At 46.6% G+C, this 13,932-nt stretch overlaps 1 protein-coding gene across 4 annotated transcripts in view; it reads left to right on the top strand.

The window, feature by feature from the left end:
* The window catches only part of KDM2B (lysine demethylase 2B), a 119,747-nt gene extending 107,350 nt beyond the window's left edge, over positions 1 to 12,397 (top strand). For 2 of the 4 annotated variants that reach the window (XM_050907024.1, XM_050907027.1), the window contains 9 exons: positions 4,143 to 4,229; positions 4,773 to 5,033; positions 6,035 to 6,073; positions 7,750 to 8,423; positions 9,933 to 10,096; positions 10,582 to 10,743; positions 11,010 to 11,111; positions 11,437 to 11,655; positions 12,194 to 12,397. In XM_050907024.1, the coding sequence (XP_050762981.1) occupies positions 4,143 to 4,229; positions 4,773 to 5,033; positions 6,035 to 6,073; positions 7,750 to 8,423; positions 9,933 to 10,096; positions 10,582 to 10,743; positions 11,010 to 11,111; positions 11,437 to 11,655; positions 12,194 to 12,375 (1,890 nt within the window). In that variant the 3' untranslated portion in view covers positions 12,376 to 12,397. The remainder of the gene's footprint in view (positions 1 to 4,142; positions 4,230 to 4,772; positions 5,034 to 6,034; positions 6,074 to 7,749; positions 8,424 to 9,932; positions 10,097 to 10,581; positions 10,744 to 11,009; positions 11,112 to 11,436; positions 11,656 to 12,193) is intronic. The other 2 variants (XM_050907025.1, XM_050907026.1) reach the window with 2 other exon arrangements.
* The last annotated feature ends 1,535 nt before the right edge of the window (positions 12,398 to 13,932 follow it).

Below are 13,932 nucleotides of genomic sequence, written 5' to 3'. Positions count from 1 at the left end.
ACATTTTGGGCATATCTCTGTGTATTAGCATTTAGAAGCCTCCTTTCTCCAGAGCTGGTTTGTTTCAGCTGATCAGCCATTTCCTGTTGCTGATTTGTTTATGGTTAAAGTGATTTGCCAAAGCAAATGTATTCTGACACACCATGCCCCAGAAAGCAGCTTTTGGCCCTTCTGGGATCTCCGGGAGGAGAGGTATGTTCCTTATGCAGGCCCGGGGTGATGCTCTCCTGGCCTTTCATTTTTCTTGCGCTGTACGTAGTATTGCACCAAGCTATGTGTGTGTCATTTATTAGAGCAGAAAGTAGGTAGCTGGCAAACCAGAACTGCGGTTGTCTCCCTGATTCATGAAATTGGTGCTCGCAGCTCCTGCCACAGATGGGCTCTGAAAGGGAGCTTTGCTTTCTTGGCTCTGCTTAAAAAAAGGCTTTGGGGGCTGATGAAGCAAGGGAAGGAGCTGCTCATTTTCATAGGTACCTCAATTTTGGCTTGTAGCTGCTGGTTTGCTCTTCCAGTCCTTCCTGAAAGTGCGCTGTGTTCCCCCATCTCTCGCTTTGCAGTGTCAGTGACGCTTCATGGCTGAGTCCAGAGGACACGATTGTTGTCTAGTGGCAGTTCAAGTATGGCTTCCTCTCCCCATACCACATTTGGCACTGGTTGCACAGGATGTGGGTCAGATCTGTGAAATCAAGCAAGTGCTGTTTGTTCTTTTATGCATGTGTGGTGTTCTGAGTGCTGTTTTAGTAACCAGGAACAATGTTGCTTTGGATGTTTCTGAAAATTAAGCAGTGGGAGATTTGCAGTGTGCCTTGTGTGTCTTGTATTTTAATTTCTCAGTGCTTCTGTTGAGCTGAAATGGTGGGCTAACTGGTACTGTTTGTTTACTGAGACAAAAGGGCACTGGTAGGATTTCAGAATCGTCTTGGAAGGCAAGGTGAGACTATGCACAGGCAAACAGCAAAAGGAAAATGGAGCCTCTTCCTTGGATCCCTTCTTGCTCTTTATTCCCAGGTTCCATGATTTTCTGTGAGACAAGAATCTATTGCCGTGTTTACATCTTGCTCGAGCCCTTGACATGAGCTTAAGCCCAGAGGATGGAGCCCATAAATAGTCCTTGTGGGAAGCGCCTTTGAATGCAGACACAGCCCCAGGGCAGCTGCTTTGGCTGTCCACCATGAGAGTCCCTTCCTGTCCTACTCGGTAAATAGGCAGTAGTACATGGGAACTGTTGGTCATCTCCAGTTAAATGTCTGGCAAATGTACTTTTGGGGGAGACTGGAATAAACTGGATCAGTGAAGGGAGGAGCGTCCTTTCCTGGCTTATTCCCATGTGGAGTGAATTCCCTCCAAGATGCATCTCCAAAGCTCGTGGAGTAGTTTGGCACATGCAGTGGCTAATTTGTACGCCAGGGCAGGTTGTTCCTGGTTTGAAGTCCATCTTCTTCCAGCTTCCTGATTTGGCTGTACATGTTTGTGGTGGGTTTTCTCCATGAAAAAACAGTGTCAGAGGATGACCTCTTTCAGGAGATTAAGGGTAGCTCAGTTGCATCTGTGTTCTGACACACTCACAGCCTTCGGGGGCTTCTGTGGGTGCCTCTTGCTGGAGGAGCCCTGGGTACCAGAGCATGTTAGGTGCTTGTGTTGGAACCGCGAAGGACAGCCAGGATGTTCCATATACTGAGAAGTGTCATGGGAGGTTTCTGACATCCTTCTTGCCTTGAAAACACAATACCAACACAAATGCTCGTTTTGCTGAAGAGTTTCTTATGAAAACAATCTTGGCGAGCGTTTCGCAAGCGCAGCATTGTTTCCAGAGGGAGCTAGTGAGATTTTTGGAGGAATATTGCCTTTTGTTGTTACAGAGCGTTTGAGTTGAACCAGTATTGATGAATTTTTCTTGCCACATCTCAAATTGCTGGTAATGCTGGTTAGCACATGTGAGTGCAGTATCTGATGCTGTTTCCTTAAGGAGAAGGGGTTCACTTTCCCCAGTAGGAGCCTGTTCTTTTTCATCTTAGGTGGATATAGTGATAATGATGGAAAATGTGAATATTTAGGTGCCTTGTCAGAACAGCAGAAATACAAAGGCCTTCTCCGGCACAGCTGCACTGCTGCCCATGGCTTCAGCCCAGGGGTGTCTCGCTGCCTATGTTGTTTCAGTCCTGGCACTGCCAGAATTCATGGCTCTCACTCAGCGATGTCAGATCAGCATCCTGGGGTCTCCATATTCCCTAACAAGAAGACTTTGCAATAGCGTAGTCTCATGTTTAGACTTTCTGAATTGCTGACCTCGTGCTGCAGGTACGTTTCTGAAGATGCCTCGCGCTGTGGCTCAGACACCCACCTGCTGTTTGTAGCAAACACTCAGAACTGGCTCCCACCCAGCCTGAAAGACTTGGGACAGATTCAGTGGCAGGTTTGTGTGTGTCTAATTAGTTTGCTTACAGTTCCTCACATCTGTTCAGTTCCTTAAACTTCACAGAAGGGACAGAGCTGTAGTGCTTTCCCTTCAGTAGCATTTGTTCTATATTCAGTGCGGGAAATAACTTGTTCCCAACTTGGGCTTGGGCCAGGAATTGTTCCCCTGAGGCAGAGATGTATACAACAACTCCTGGAGTATCTTACACCTACCATGGGAAAGAAGGTTCAAAGGCGCACAGTTGTGATAAAACCAGTATTTAAATTCTGCCCACTTCATTTACTCACTTATTAACTCCAGAAGACTTGCTGAGAGAGAGACTGACATGTCATCACTCTCGCTAGATGGTGAAACTAGAATGGCTGCTGTCTGGCTCGGGGACTTGAGGAAGCAGTTGCCCTAAAACCAAGGGCTTGCTCCTGCACGGCTAGTGCTTTTTCACTGAGCTGGGAGGAGAGGAGGAAGTGTTTCAGAAACATGAAAAATCTGCAGATCTCTGCCCCTGCCTGTTGCAGCAGCATTCTCCTGCTGCGGCTGATGCCAGTGCCCAGCTATTTGTCTTGACAGTAGCATGGTTTTGTTGTCTACTATAGTAATAAATTAATCTTTCTTCCCCCCCTGCTTTTGCTCTGAATATATAACTAGACCCTTAAATGTGAATGTGCCATCAGTGAGCGTGTGTGTGTAGAGGGTGTTTTCAGCTTAGCTCTACTTCTCATCCTCAGTTTCATTCACAGAAATGTCTTTTCAGAAACACCTATCTCCTCTTTGGAAAGTAATGCAGGCTTCTATATGGAAATTCAGAAACCGGCAGCTTTTTCAACTGCGTAGGGCAGGACTGTGCTTTTATTATAGTGTAACAACACTGAGTGTGCGTCTTCTCTTTCAAAAAGCAAAATGTCACAGTCTCTCGGAGGTAGTGAAGTAGTAAGCATTTCTCTTCCTTACACTAGCTGGGTAACTGTGGGTGTGAGAAACCTTAAAAATGCCTTCATGTGTCCAGTCTTCTGAATAAAAGTGCCTGTTCTCCAGCTGACTTGGCAACCGTCATTTTTATTGGCACATGGGCTTGAGGGCTGGAGGCATGGGACTGCTAGTTCTGATCCATAAAGAAAAATATTTTAAGGAACACTTGATTACAGTGGAGGGTGCTTTGCTTCTAAAAATGCCGAACAGTATTAGTGTATGTGAGAGTGTGCGTATGGGAAAAATCCCTTCCTATTAAAAGATCAGACTGTGCCTCACTCTGGGGGGGGGGGACGGGATGAGACTGAGCCTTGCAAATAAGTGGCGTGGGAGGACATTTGGAGATGGCGTGATTACAGTCCTGGGTTTGGGGGAGTTTTGCTTTGGGTTGTTGGGGTGTTTTTTCTTGTTTTTGGTTTTTTGCAAGAGCACAATGTGCCCTGTGTTAATTGGGCTTCTCATTGACCTTCAAAAAAAGCCCAGACCTGAACCCTTTGTCAAATACCGATTTGGCCAGCATGTTTTCCTCCCCTGTTGACATCATCAGAAGGGTAACTGTGCAGGACCGAGGACTTGCTCAGCACCAGCAGGATGGTGCAGCACCTGCGGTGATCTGGGTTTCTTTTCTGCAGCCGTTGGGAGGGCAGCAGTCCATCAGAGAAAATGGAGCTGTACGAAATGCCTCTAAATGATCTACCTGTAGACTTTTGCAGCTTTTTGCAGCGCGATTGTGAATTGAGTTGTGCCTCTCTTTCACCAGGTGAAGGAATCAGATGGTGTGGTTAACGACGAGCTGCCGAACTGCTGGGAGTGTCCAAAGTGCAACCATGCAGGGAAAACTGGAAAAGTGAGTTTAATGGGAATAAGTGGTGCTGGAATGAGATACAAAATCTCAAGCATTCCCTCTGGCTTGTAGATACAATTTTTGTCCAATACCAGCTTTTGATTTTGTGCTTAATTCAGTTGAGTTGAAGCAAATAAGCAGATGGCTTTCTATTCTTTAATAATTTTTGTATTCTTGTTCCATGTACCAACGCTTCACCCAGAACCTGGGGAATATTTAGGGTAGTTCTGTGCACTGCTGCATGTTAATTTCTAAGATGAAATTTAAAAAAAAAAAAAAAAATCCAGAAGCAATTATGCAAAACCTGAAGTGTCTGTTGGAAATAGTGAAACATTATTTCTTTGCAGACTGAGACAGACACTTGCAAGTGTGTAGTTACAAAAATAACTTTATGAAGGTGAAACTACTTTACTCTAACTCCTTGCTAATCATTGTGTTTGTTACAAAGTGATCAACCCACCAGTGTTGGAGGCAACTTAGGTAAAGAGCTGAGAAAGGCATAAGATATAAAGTTTGTTTGTGTTTTGTGTCTCTTTGGCGTACAAGCAAAAGCGCGGACCAGGATTCAAATACGCATCAAATCTCCCAGGCTCATTGCTGAAGGAACAGAAAATGAACAGAGACAATAAGGAAGTAACAGATGCTGCAAAACGGAAAGAGGATTGTGAAGAAACTCCCAGGCGGAAATCAGAGGAACATTCCAAAAAGACTCAAGTTGACTCAATACTGAGGAGAAAGTCAGACGAAGTGCATCTGTGGAGGAAAAGGAAATTTGAGAAACCCCAGGAACCCACTATGAGAAAGCGGGTATGACAAAACACTCTTTTTCATGTACTTACACAGATGCGCGTGGGCTGGTTGGGGCTGATGTCTCTTGCCTTCTGGCTTATAGCTTATCTTGAAATCCCAGATTGTTACAAAAGAAACTGTGATGTTTTACCTTCCTTTCTGAAAACTGCTAGTCTAACAGGACAGTAGTTTGAACAGTGACACTTGGATTGACGTTCAGAGGCCGAAAACACTGGGCTATGGCTGTTGTTTTATTCAAAATACTGGAAAACCCACTTTAACTGAAAAGTCTTTACAAGATGCTTGGAGTAGGAACAAGGTGAAAATCAATTTTTAATGGAAGCTCTTCCATCTCTAGCCACTTGGTGGCGCGTGGCAGCTTGTTTTGTGGCTGATTCAGGGCTGTACAATACTCATAACCCATCAGAGGACCTTTAGCAATGACACCTTCTGTCGCCTGCAGAGAGGAGGAGCTGCTCACAACAGCGATGTAGACAGCCTTTCCCTGAATTTGACAGTCAGAGCTCTTGGGCCAGGCAGGGACATTCTGAACTGTCACGTGGATTGCAAAATATGGTACTTAAGATATACAGAAATGCTGGTTTGCAGAGGTAGAAATGAGGACCTAGATTCAATGTGTCTCATGAGTAAATGGCTGATGGCTTTAAAATCAGAATCAGTGGCCGGTTTTGTATTGCATGTGTAGTTCACGAGGAGTGGCAGTCAGTCTGCCCTGCAAGGCTTGACAGTGGGAACGCTACAGTACGGTAAATGTAGGGATTGGGGTTGCTTTGGTGGAGTGAGAGCAAAATTCACGATACCAGTTTATGCGTATCTGCTTTCTGGCCATGCTTTCCTTTTCCCATCCCTTTGGACTCACTGCAGTGTTTATGGATGGCTTGAATTGCTCCATGAAAGCCCCCCAGTGTGTGAGGAAGGCACTGTGGATCACCAAACCTTCATCAGACAGCACAACAAATGTCGTGTTTTGGGGTTTTTACTTTTCTTTCTTCCAACAGCTAAAACTTGGAAAAGAAGACAAACTCTTCAGGAAGAAGGTACTTTGCCTTTTTAATAGATGTGTTCTCAATCCCTTTTAATCCCTTCTCTTCATGTGAGCTGAATGGTGAGCCAGTTTCTCTATCAGTCATGTCCTTGTGTCACTGCAGACATTTTTATTATCCCATTTACATCTTGAAATTACAGAATATCTCTCTCATGGAAACATTTACACTCCAGGACAGTTTAGCTGCAGTGTCTGGCTTTATATTTTCTGTCCTAGTGTCCCATATTAAAATAAAGCAGCAAGCTGTGTTTTGATGACCCAAGGAATAAAATTCTGTTTCTATACTGATGTTTTGCTCTTCCAGTGTGGTTGAATCTTGCCCCAGCCACACCAGCCCCTCAACAGTCTGTACCACAGCACATCCCTGGAGTCCCCCGCTGACACCCCAGGGAGCCAGGGATGACCTGGCATGGAAGTATTGATTACCTCTCACAATCTGGCACGATAATGGAAGTCCGATACCTTTAAACTAAGTGCTTGTCAGTACCCTGTGTGAAGGATGCTGCAAGCTGCCAGTAGTCTGATGATGTAATTTTTTTTTTTATTCTAACCTGTCATTAACTTACTGTGACCTCTCCCTTTATAATATGTTAATTTAAAGAGAGAGTGGTCAGCTTTCTCCACTGTGCGCCGCAGTCTGAAGCATAGGAGCACATCTGCTGACTTGATCCAATTAGTTTATTGCGAAAGCATAGACCTTCTGATATAACAAGTGTGTTCACAGCAGTTCACCGTTTCTTGCCAGTCCAGATCTCTTCTTATTAGAGCTATTTTGTTTTAACAGTTGGTGGCTTCTTTCTTGCTTGTAGTGATCAGATTAGACTTGAAGTCTTCCCTGGTCTTAGTTTGTACGTCTCTTACACTTCTCTCTGGTGTGCATCAGAGAGATGTGATTAATGCGAGCAAGTGAAGTGCAGTTTGCTGTTATGAACAGTGACCGGGGCAGGGAAGAAGGTGCCAGCTAACCCCTGTCAGCCTGCGTTGCATCGGAGATCGTGTCAGCATGAAGGTCTCGTCAGGCTAGCAGTGTGTCAGACCTGTCAGTCACATTCCCCAATTCTGCATGCGCCGGTGGTGGGGGAAGCTTGAGAAGACGAGCAGAGTTTAGTAGGATGTAAAGGAGCAGCTAAAGCGTAATTAAACGAGGCTGTGAGTATCCAGCAACAAGGGCCGCAGCAGCACAGCCGCAGTGCGAGTCGGTGATTGCGATTCAGGAGGTTTCAGAAATTGACCTTTTGGCCGTTGGGCATGAATGCATGTCAGCCAGTGTTTAAAGTGGGTGCCCAGTGAACGTGTCCCAAGCCTGGTTTCTTCTGGCCTGCTGGGGAAAAAGCTGTCTATAGTATGCTGCCTATCTTCTGTATATAAATTGTCCGCTGTGTAATGAGTAAGGCCCTTAAATCTGCAGGATTATGCATGGTGAATAAATGCATTTATCACTCGCTTGGAGTCCAGAGAGCCGATAGCTGGACTCCTCATCCATGATGGCACTTGAACTTGATACCTTTGGCCGGTGAATGTACCCTTGTGCTCAGACGGGTGGGGTCCAATGCTGGCAGGCAGCCCGACCCCCCCCCGGGCAGGGCTGCCTGTGTGGAGCATCAGCATGTGAAGTATTGCTGAGTACGTTCTTGCTCGAATAGTCAGCCCTTGTCTCTTCCTTTTCAGCGGCGATCGTGGAAGGCTCCAGATGACCGAACTGCCATGATCAAGCCCCTGCGGCGCCTCAAGCAGGAGCCAGAGGATGACCTGCCAGAAGCACCTCCCAGGTCCAAGGATAGTGACCAGTCACGGTCCAGCTCGCCCACTGCAGGTCCCAGCACGGAGGGCGCCGAGCCCAGGGACAAGAAGAAGTTCAAGATGAGGAGGAAAAGGCGGCTTCCCAATAAAGAACTGAGCAAGGAGCTCAGCAAGGAGCTTAACCAGGAGATCCAAAAAACCGAGAACAGCCTTGCCAATGAGAATCACCAACCCATCAAATCTGAACCTGAGAGCGAGAATGAGGAACCTAAGCGTGCTTTGAACAACAGCGAGAGACTCCATAGGTTCAGCAAAGGGTTAAACGGGACTCCCCGGGAGCTGAGGCACCAGCTCATCCCCAGCCTGCGAAGCACACCTCGGGGAATAACCCGGCCACCGCCTTCGCTCTCTCCTCCCAAATGCATTCAGATGGAACGGCACGTTATCCGGCCACCTCCCATCAGCCCCCCTCCGGACTCGCTCCCCCTGGATGACGGGGCAGCCCACGTGATGCAGAGGGAAGTCTGGATGGCTGTCTTTAGCTACCTCAGTCATAGAGACTTGTGCATCTGTATGAGAGTTTGCAAGACCTGGAACAGATGGTAAGGAGGGCGGGAAACCGAGCTAGGTCTAACGTGTAGTGGGATGGACTCAAAAGGGACGTGAGTGACGGAGGCTCTAATGCCTCCTCGAAGAGGTGCGCAGGTTGTCTCTGAAGCTCTGTTGAGCCCAAGGAAAAGGGGTGACCAGCAGTGTCTGGAGAAGTAACGTGTCTTCTGGTGCTTTCTCAGAAAACAGCAGTTCCCAGCATTTCTGATGGGAAGTGTGTGTGTGTGTGTGTGTGTGTGTGTGTGCGAGCCTCTGCGTCAGTGTGCCAGGGCTGCAGCGCCCCAGAGCAGCCTGTTCTGTAGTTAGACACCACAATGTTCTTGCCTGCTGGAACGGCCAGCGTAGGTCATGCTAAGTCTTTGTGTCATTCTGCCCCCAGGACTTGCTGACTGCTAATGCAGTTGTTTGTTCAGTTCAGTTATTAAATATCTATTGAGATATAGTGAAGATCTCCCAGTACCCTCGGTGTTCTCCTCAGAAGGTCCATGCTGATTGTTTCCCTGTAGAGGGTACGTGGAGAGCGATCCCATTCGCTGTGTTCTGTACCAGCAGAGCTGATGGAGGAATCCTTTGTTAATTGTATTTACTCACAGTGTGTCCGTTCGGTGCTCGGGGTGCCAGAGTGTGAACATTGACACAGTCAGTGACTGTACGGCAGCGGGAAGCGTTAGTGGACAGATTTATATGTTTCACTGAACTTGCAGTAAAGTCTCTTGTTGGCTGTCATCTCGGATTCAGCTGTAATGTGCACACAGATGGGCAAATTGTAACAGAGACTCCTTTCTAGCACAGTCTAGTAACAAACTGGGTACATGACAGAAAGGTTGAGAGGTTGATAATTCGTTACAAGAAGATGTGTGTGGAGTGTCTGCTCCGTGGGCTTCTCGGTGTCACAGAAGGCTGGTAAACACCTTTTCCACTTAAGTGCAGTATTTTCTAGTGGGAAAAATGAGAAAATGCAGAATCTTGCACGCTCTTTAGGACTTCTTGCTTGTTGCCCTTAGAGAACTGTAAAGAGAGCGTAAAAACGCATAAGCCACATAGATAGGAATAACACAAACACACAGAACAGGAGAGGTGGGATCTGTTTTACAAATTTCACTGGTTTTAAATAAGGAAAGCACAGGGGAAATCAGGACAGTAATATTTAAAACCAGTCTTCATATTCAAAAGGTAAGCAAGAAGGTGTGGCTTGTCTTCAGGCTAGAAAATGGATTTTAGTAAGTGCTGTGATGACTTAAAATGGGATCCAAAGTTGTTGACACTTGTAATTCCGTAGAAATAATTCCATGCTTTATTGCATGATATATTTGATGGATAAACTTCAAACCTATGTAACATTGTGTGGTGTTGTGCTTATCTTAGCATCGCTCAGCCTTATTTTTGCTATTTTCAGTTAAATGCTGTAGTTTTTCCTACCGTTTAATGACACTTTTTAAAGTCTTGCAGAAATCAAAACAAGTGCCAAATTAAGTGCTGTTGGCTTTTTTCTTTTTGGGTAGGTGCTGTGACAAAAGATTATGGACCAAAATAGATTTAAACCATTGTAAATCCATCACTCCACTTATGCTTAGTGGCATTATTAGGAGACAGCCTGTAACCCTTGATCTTAGCTGGACAAATATATCTAAAAAGCAGCTGAGTTGGCTTATCAACAGACTGCCAGGTAAGTGATGTTTTTTGACCACTTCACTGAATTTAGCAAACCAGTTTGTATCTAAACTGCAACCTGAGGAATGTCTGCAGGGATCCGGGGTATCCTAGGAGAGGAGTAGATATGTAGGAACGAAGCATCAGCGAGTTAAAATGGGCCCGGAATTAGTTACCTTGTGACTACTTGACGTGCTAGGTAAACTAATTTGAGGCAGGTCTTCGTCAACAGGTAACGTTGCTGTGGAAAGCGCCTGCGCTGAGGTGATTAGCGGAGGGGGTGGTGGGGGTCTACTGTCACCCACAGTAATGAAGTTCCAGACGGTGGGAGAGATGGAGAGCTGGGCAGGAGGAGGCTTACGGAGTCCCTGCTTGCCCTGGAGTGCTGGGATTGTTCGTCAGAGCGGCGCTGGGCTTCGCCCAGCCTGTGCGTGGCAGCAGAGATCACCGCGGGTGTCTCTGTGGGTAGGCCACATGCTCCAACTTCTTCTGTATCTGCAGGTCTTCGAGACTTGCTGTTATCAGGGTGCTCATGGATAGCAGTGTCGGCACTTTGTAGTTCCAGTTGTCCTTTACTCCGAACTCTGGACGTGCAGTGGGCAGAAGGACTGAAAGACGCACAAATGAGAGACCTCTTGTCACCACCCACAGATAACCGGCCAGGTAACAGGCGGGAGGAGCACGCGGGAGACCTGTCCCAGCCGTTCTGTGGCATGTTCTGCTGCTAGTCCCCCTTGGAGGAAACGGGCAGAAACCCCCGCAGCCAGCGCTGGCGGGGTTCTGGGCTTTGCTGATGCGCGAGGTGTTCAAAGTAGTGACTTGCAACACCTCCTCGCTGGAAGCCACTGGGTAACGAGTGATGTTCTCTGGCTGCTGAACAGTCATCTGAGCCACTGTGCTGGTTTTCTGTCTGACTTTCTTCTCTTCAGGCTGCAACGGGTGTACTTTAGAGAGTATGGAAACACTTTCTTCCAGTTCAGGGAAGGAGCAGTTCTGTGGGTCATGCCACATTCGCCCGGATATCAGCTCAGGTGAAATTTTGAGCAAATCAGATCTGCTTTCTGGCATGCACTGCACAGCCTACTGCTTATTCCCGACTTGTAATTCCGCTGGGCCCCTGCAGTTACTTTCATCCCTTTTGTTTTGAAATCAGGAGGTGGCGTTGTCCACGTGCCTGTTCCAAAAATAGACAAGTGTTCCTGCTGATCTCCCCTCCAAAGCTCCAGACAGGCGAAAGCGTCTGAAGTTGACGTAGGGCAGCAGTGTTGTGTGTCACAGTGCATTTCCTATAGATCTGCAGATGTTTGCGGCACGGGGTGAGACTTGTGGGAGTGACCTCCTGCCTCCGCTTTCCAGGTCAGATCGACAACCGGAGTAAACTACGGAACATAGTTGAGCTGCGTTTGGCTGGCCTGGATATTACAGATGCTTCTTTGCGGCTGATCATAAGGCACATGCCTCTGCTCTCCAAACTCAATCTTAGTTACTGTAATCATGTGACGGATCAGTCTATTAACCTGCTGACCGCGGTTGGAACCACCACGCGGGATTCATTAACAGAAATTAATTTATCAGGTAAGCAACACAAGCGCAGGGCAGGGGGCGAGGACGGGAATTGCCCATTGGTGTTAGGCTTGTGTGAAATGCTCGTCAGTGGGAGCAAATTTACACGGGGGGCAGGGGAAGAGCCGGGTAAGTTCTCCCACCCCCCGAGGACTCCGTTTAGGCAGCTGGGTGCGCTGCCGGTGTAAATAACCCCGCCGGTGCCCAGCCTTTCCCCGGGCCCTCCACCAGCTGACAGGCCTGCCGCCTCCCGCGGAGGAGCCACGTGTTGTACCTCGCTCATCCTCCCCGGGGGATTTTCCAACGCTGCCGCTCCGCGCATCCGGCGCGCTTTGCTTTTTATCTGGGCAGTTACACAACAGAGTCACGGGGATCGGCGAAGGGCGGTGGGGCTGGCTGGGCGATTTCGCCGTCGGCACAGCACGGCAGGAGCAAGGAGGACCTACCGCAGTCGGGATAAACCGTCCTCGTGCTGGAGAACAAACCGAGACATGCTGTTAAACTTCTCCCTCCCTGTTATCTTGTTGTTTTTTTTTTTTTCTTCCGGCAGACTGCAATAAGGTTACTGACCAGTGCCTGTCTTACTTCAAACGTTGTGGCAATATCTGCCAGATCGACCTGAGGTACTGCAAGCAAGTGACAAAAGAAGGCTGCGAGCAGTTCATAGCGGAAATGTCAGTAAGTGTTCAGTTTGGGCAAGTGGAAGAAAAACTTCTGCAAAAACTGAGTTAGTTAAAGGACACGTGTAAATACTGGGGCGAGGGGGGGAAGGGACTAAGAACACGTAGGGATTTTATTTTCAATTGGGAACTTGGAATATTGGAAAATACCGCGATGGGATTTTACAACTCTTGTCGAGGAGAGAACAACATGAAACTACCCGTGTTAAGAATTTCAACTTGTGCCACTAATTCAGTCTACCTGGGATGTCCTGCACTGGCTCTTATGCAAATTCATAAGGCGACTGTTATTGATGATAATTGTTCACACCCGGAAGACGACTGATCTCCAAGAAATACTGTTATTTAAAGTACCACAGCATGTGCTTGGTAGTGTAAATTTGATTTCTGCTTTTCATTTCTTAAAACAACAAAAAAAAAAAGTTGGTGTCATTAAAGTGGACCACGCACTGCATTTCTGCCTTCTTAACATGTTTTGTTTTGTTACATCTTACATTATGCAGAACTATTTTTGTACAAAAATTGTTTAAAAATTATTTATGCAATGTTTGAATGCATTACCAGTGTTTCGGTTTTGATTGATTGCCAATTTTTATCTTTACTTATGGTAGGCGAGAACTTAACCTATACTTCGTAGACAGTATCTATCTACAAATGTGCCCAGGTCAGGAAAAGTAGGTTAATACTTTCAACTTAAAGCATGTTTTAATGGAAGTTTATATCCTGCTTTGTATACTTCAGAAGTGACATAAGCATGTTGTGGAAATAAGGTGTAAATTATAGTTGAAGTAAAACACTTTTATCTGTATAGAAATCACCTTTTTCTCAAAATTTTAAAAAAATTCCAATTTCAGCTTTTGCACATAGGAGGGTTTCACTCTGTAGCATGAGCTCTTGTACTCAATATAAAATTAATTTATACAGTGAGTCCAGCCGTAGAATAAATGGTCAAACGTAGTCTCTCTTTCTTTGAAGTGTGAGTTGAGTTCTCATTTAAGGTTTATAACATGGTTATTTCCTGATTGTAAAATTCTGCATTCATAAGTGCCATTGTTGTACGGTGTTGTTTTCGTAGACCTTCCTGATGCAGTTTTACCTTTGTTGAATTTGTATAAACAATTGTACAAAAACAGGCGCTGGCTCCGCGCGTTTCTGTCCTGTCGCGGGGGGCAGCTGGGGTTTGGGGCTCGCGCGCGCGGGGAGTGACTGCAGCGAGCCCCACGGGGTGACATCGGGGTTCTGCCTGCGGAGCAGGTAATGGTTTGTAGCCTTGGTGCAAGCTGGGATTAAGAGCAGAAGCCCCTGCTCCTGTCATGCTACACGTAGTACTTGCTTCCACAGCACTTGGTCTTTGTCCCGTGCCTCTAAGTTAGCATATTCCAATACTTCTTCACTGAGGAGGGATAACACGTATGCCTTCCCCAAGTGGGAATCTGCCCAGAGTAGCCTAGAGGAACGCTCCCACATCTCAAGAAGAATGTTACAGCTTGAGCCGAGTAACAGCTGGATAAGAAAAGAGGCAGAGGCTGAGAAAGCCCATCACAAATCTTTATTAAGCTTGTGTGGCTAATGATCAGCATGGGAATAACATCGAGGGTACGGTTTTCTT

Source organism: Gymnogyps californianus, chromosome 16 (genome assembly GCF_018139145.2).
Source record: "Gymnogyps californianus isolate 813 chromosome 16, ASM1813914v2, whole genome shotgun sequence".
NCBI classification, from domain to species: domain Eukaryota; kingdom Metazoa; phylum Chordata; class Aves; order Accipitriformes; family Cathartidae; genus Gymnogyps; species Gymnogyps californianus.
Note: the sequence above shows the minus strand (reverse complement) of the source record. Positions and strands in the feature narration are given on the sequence as shown.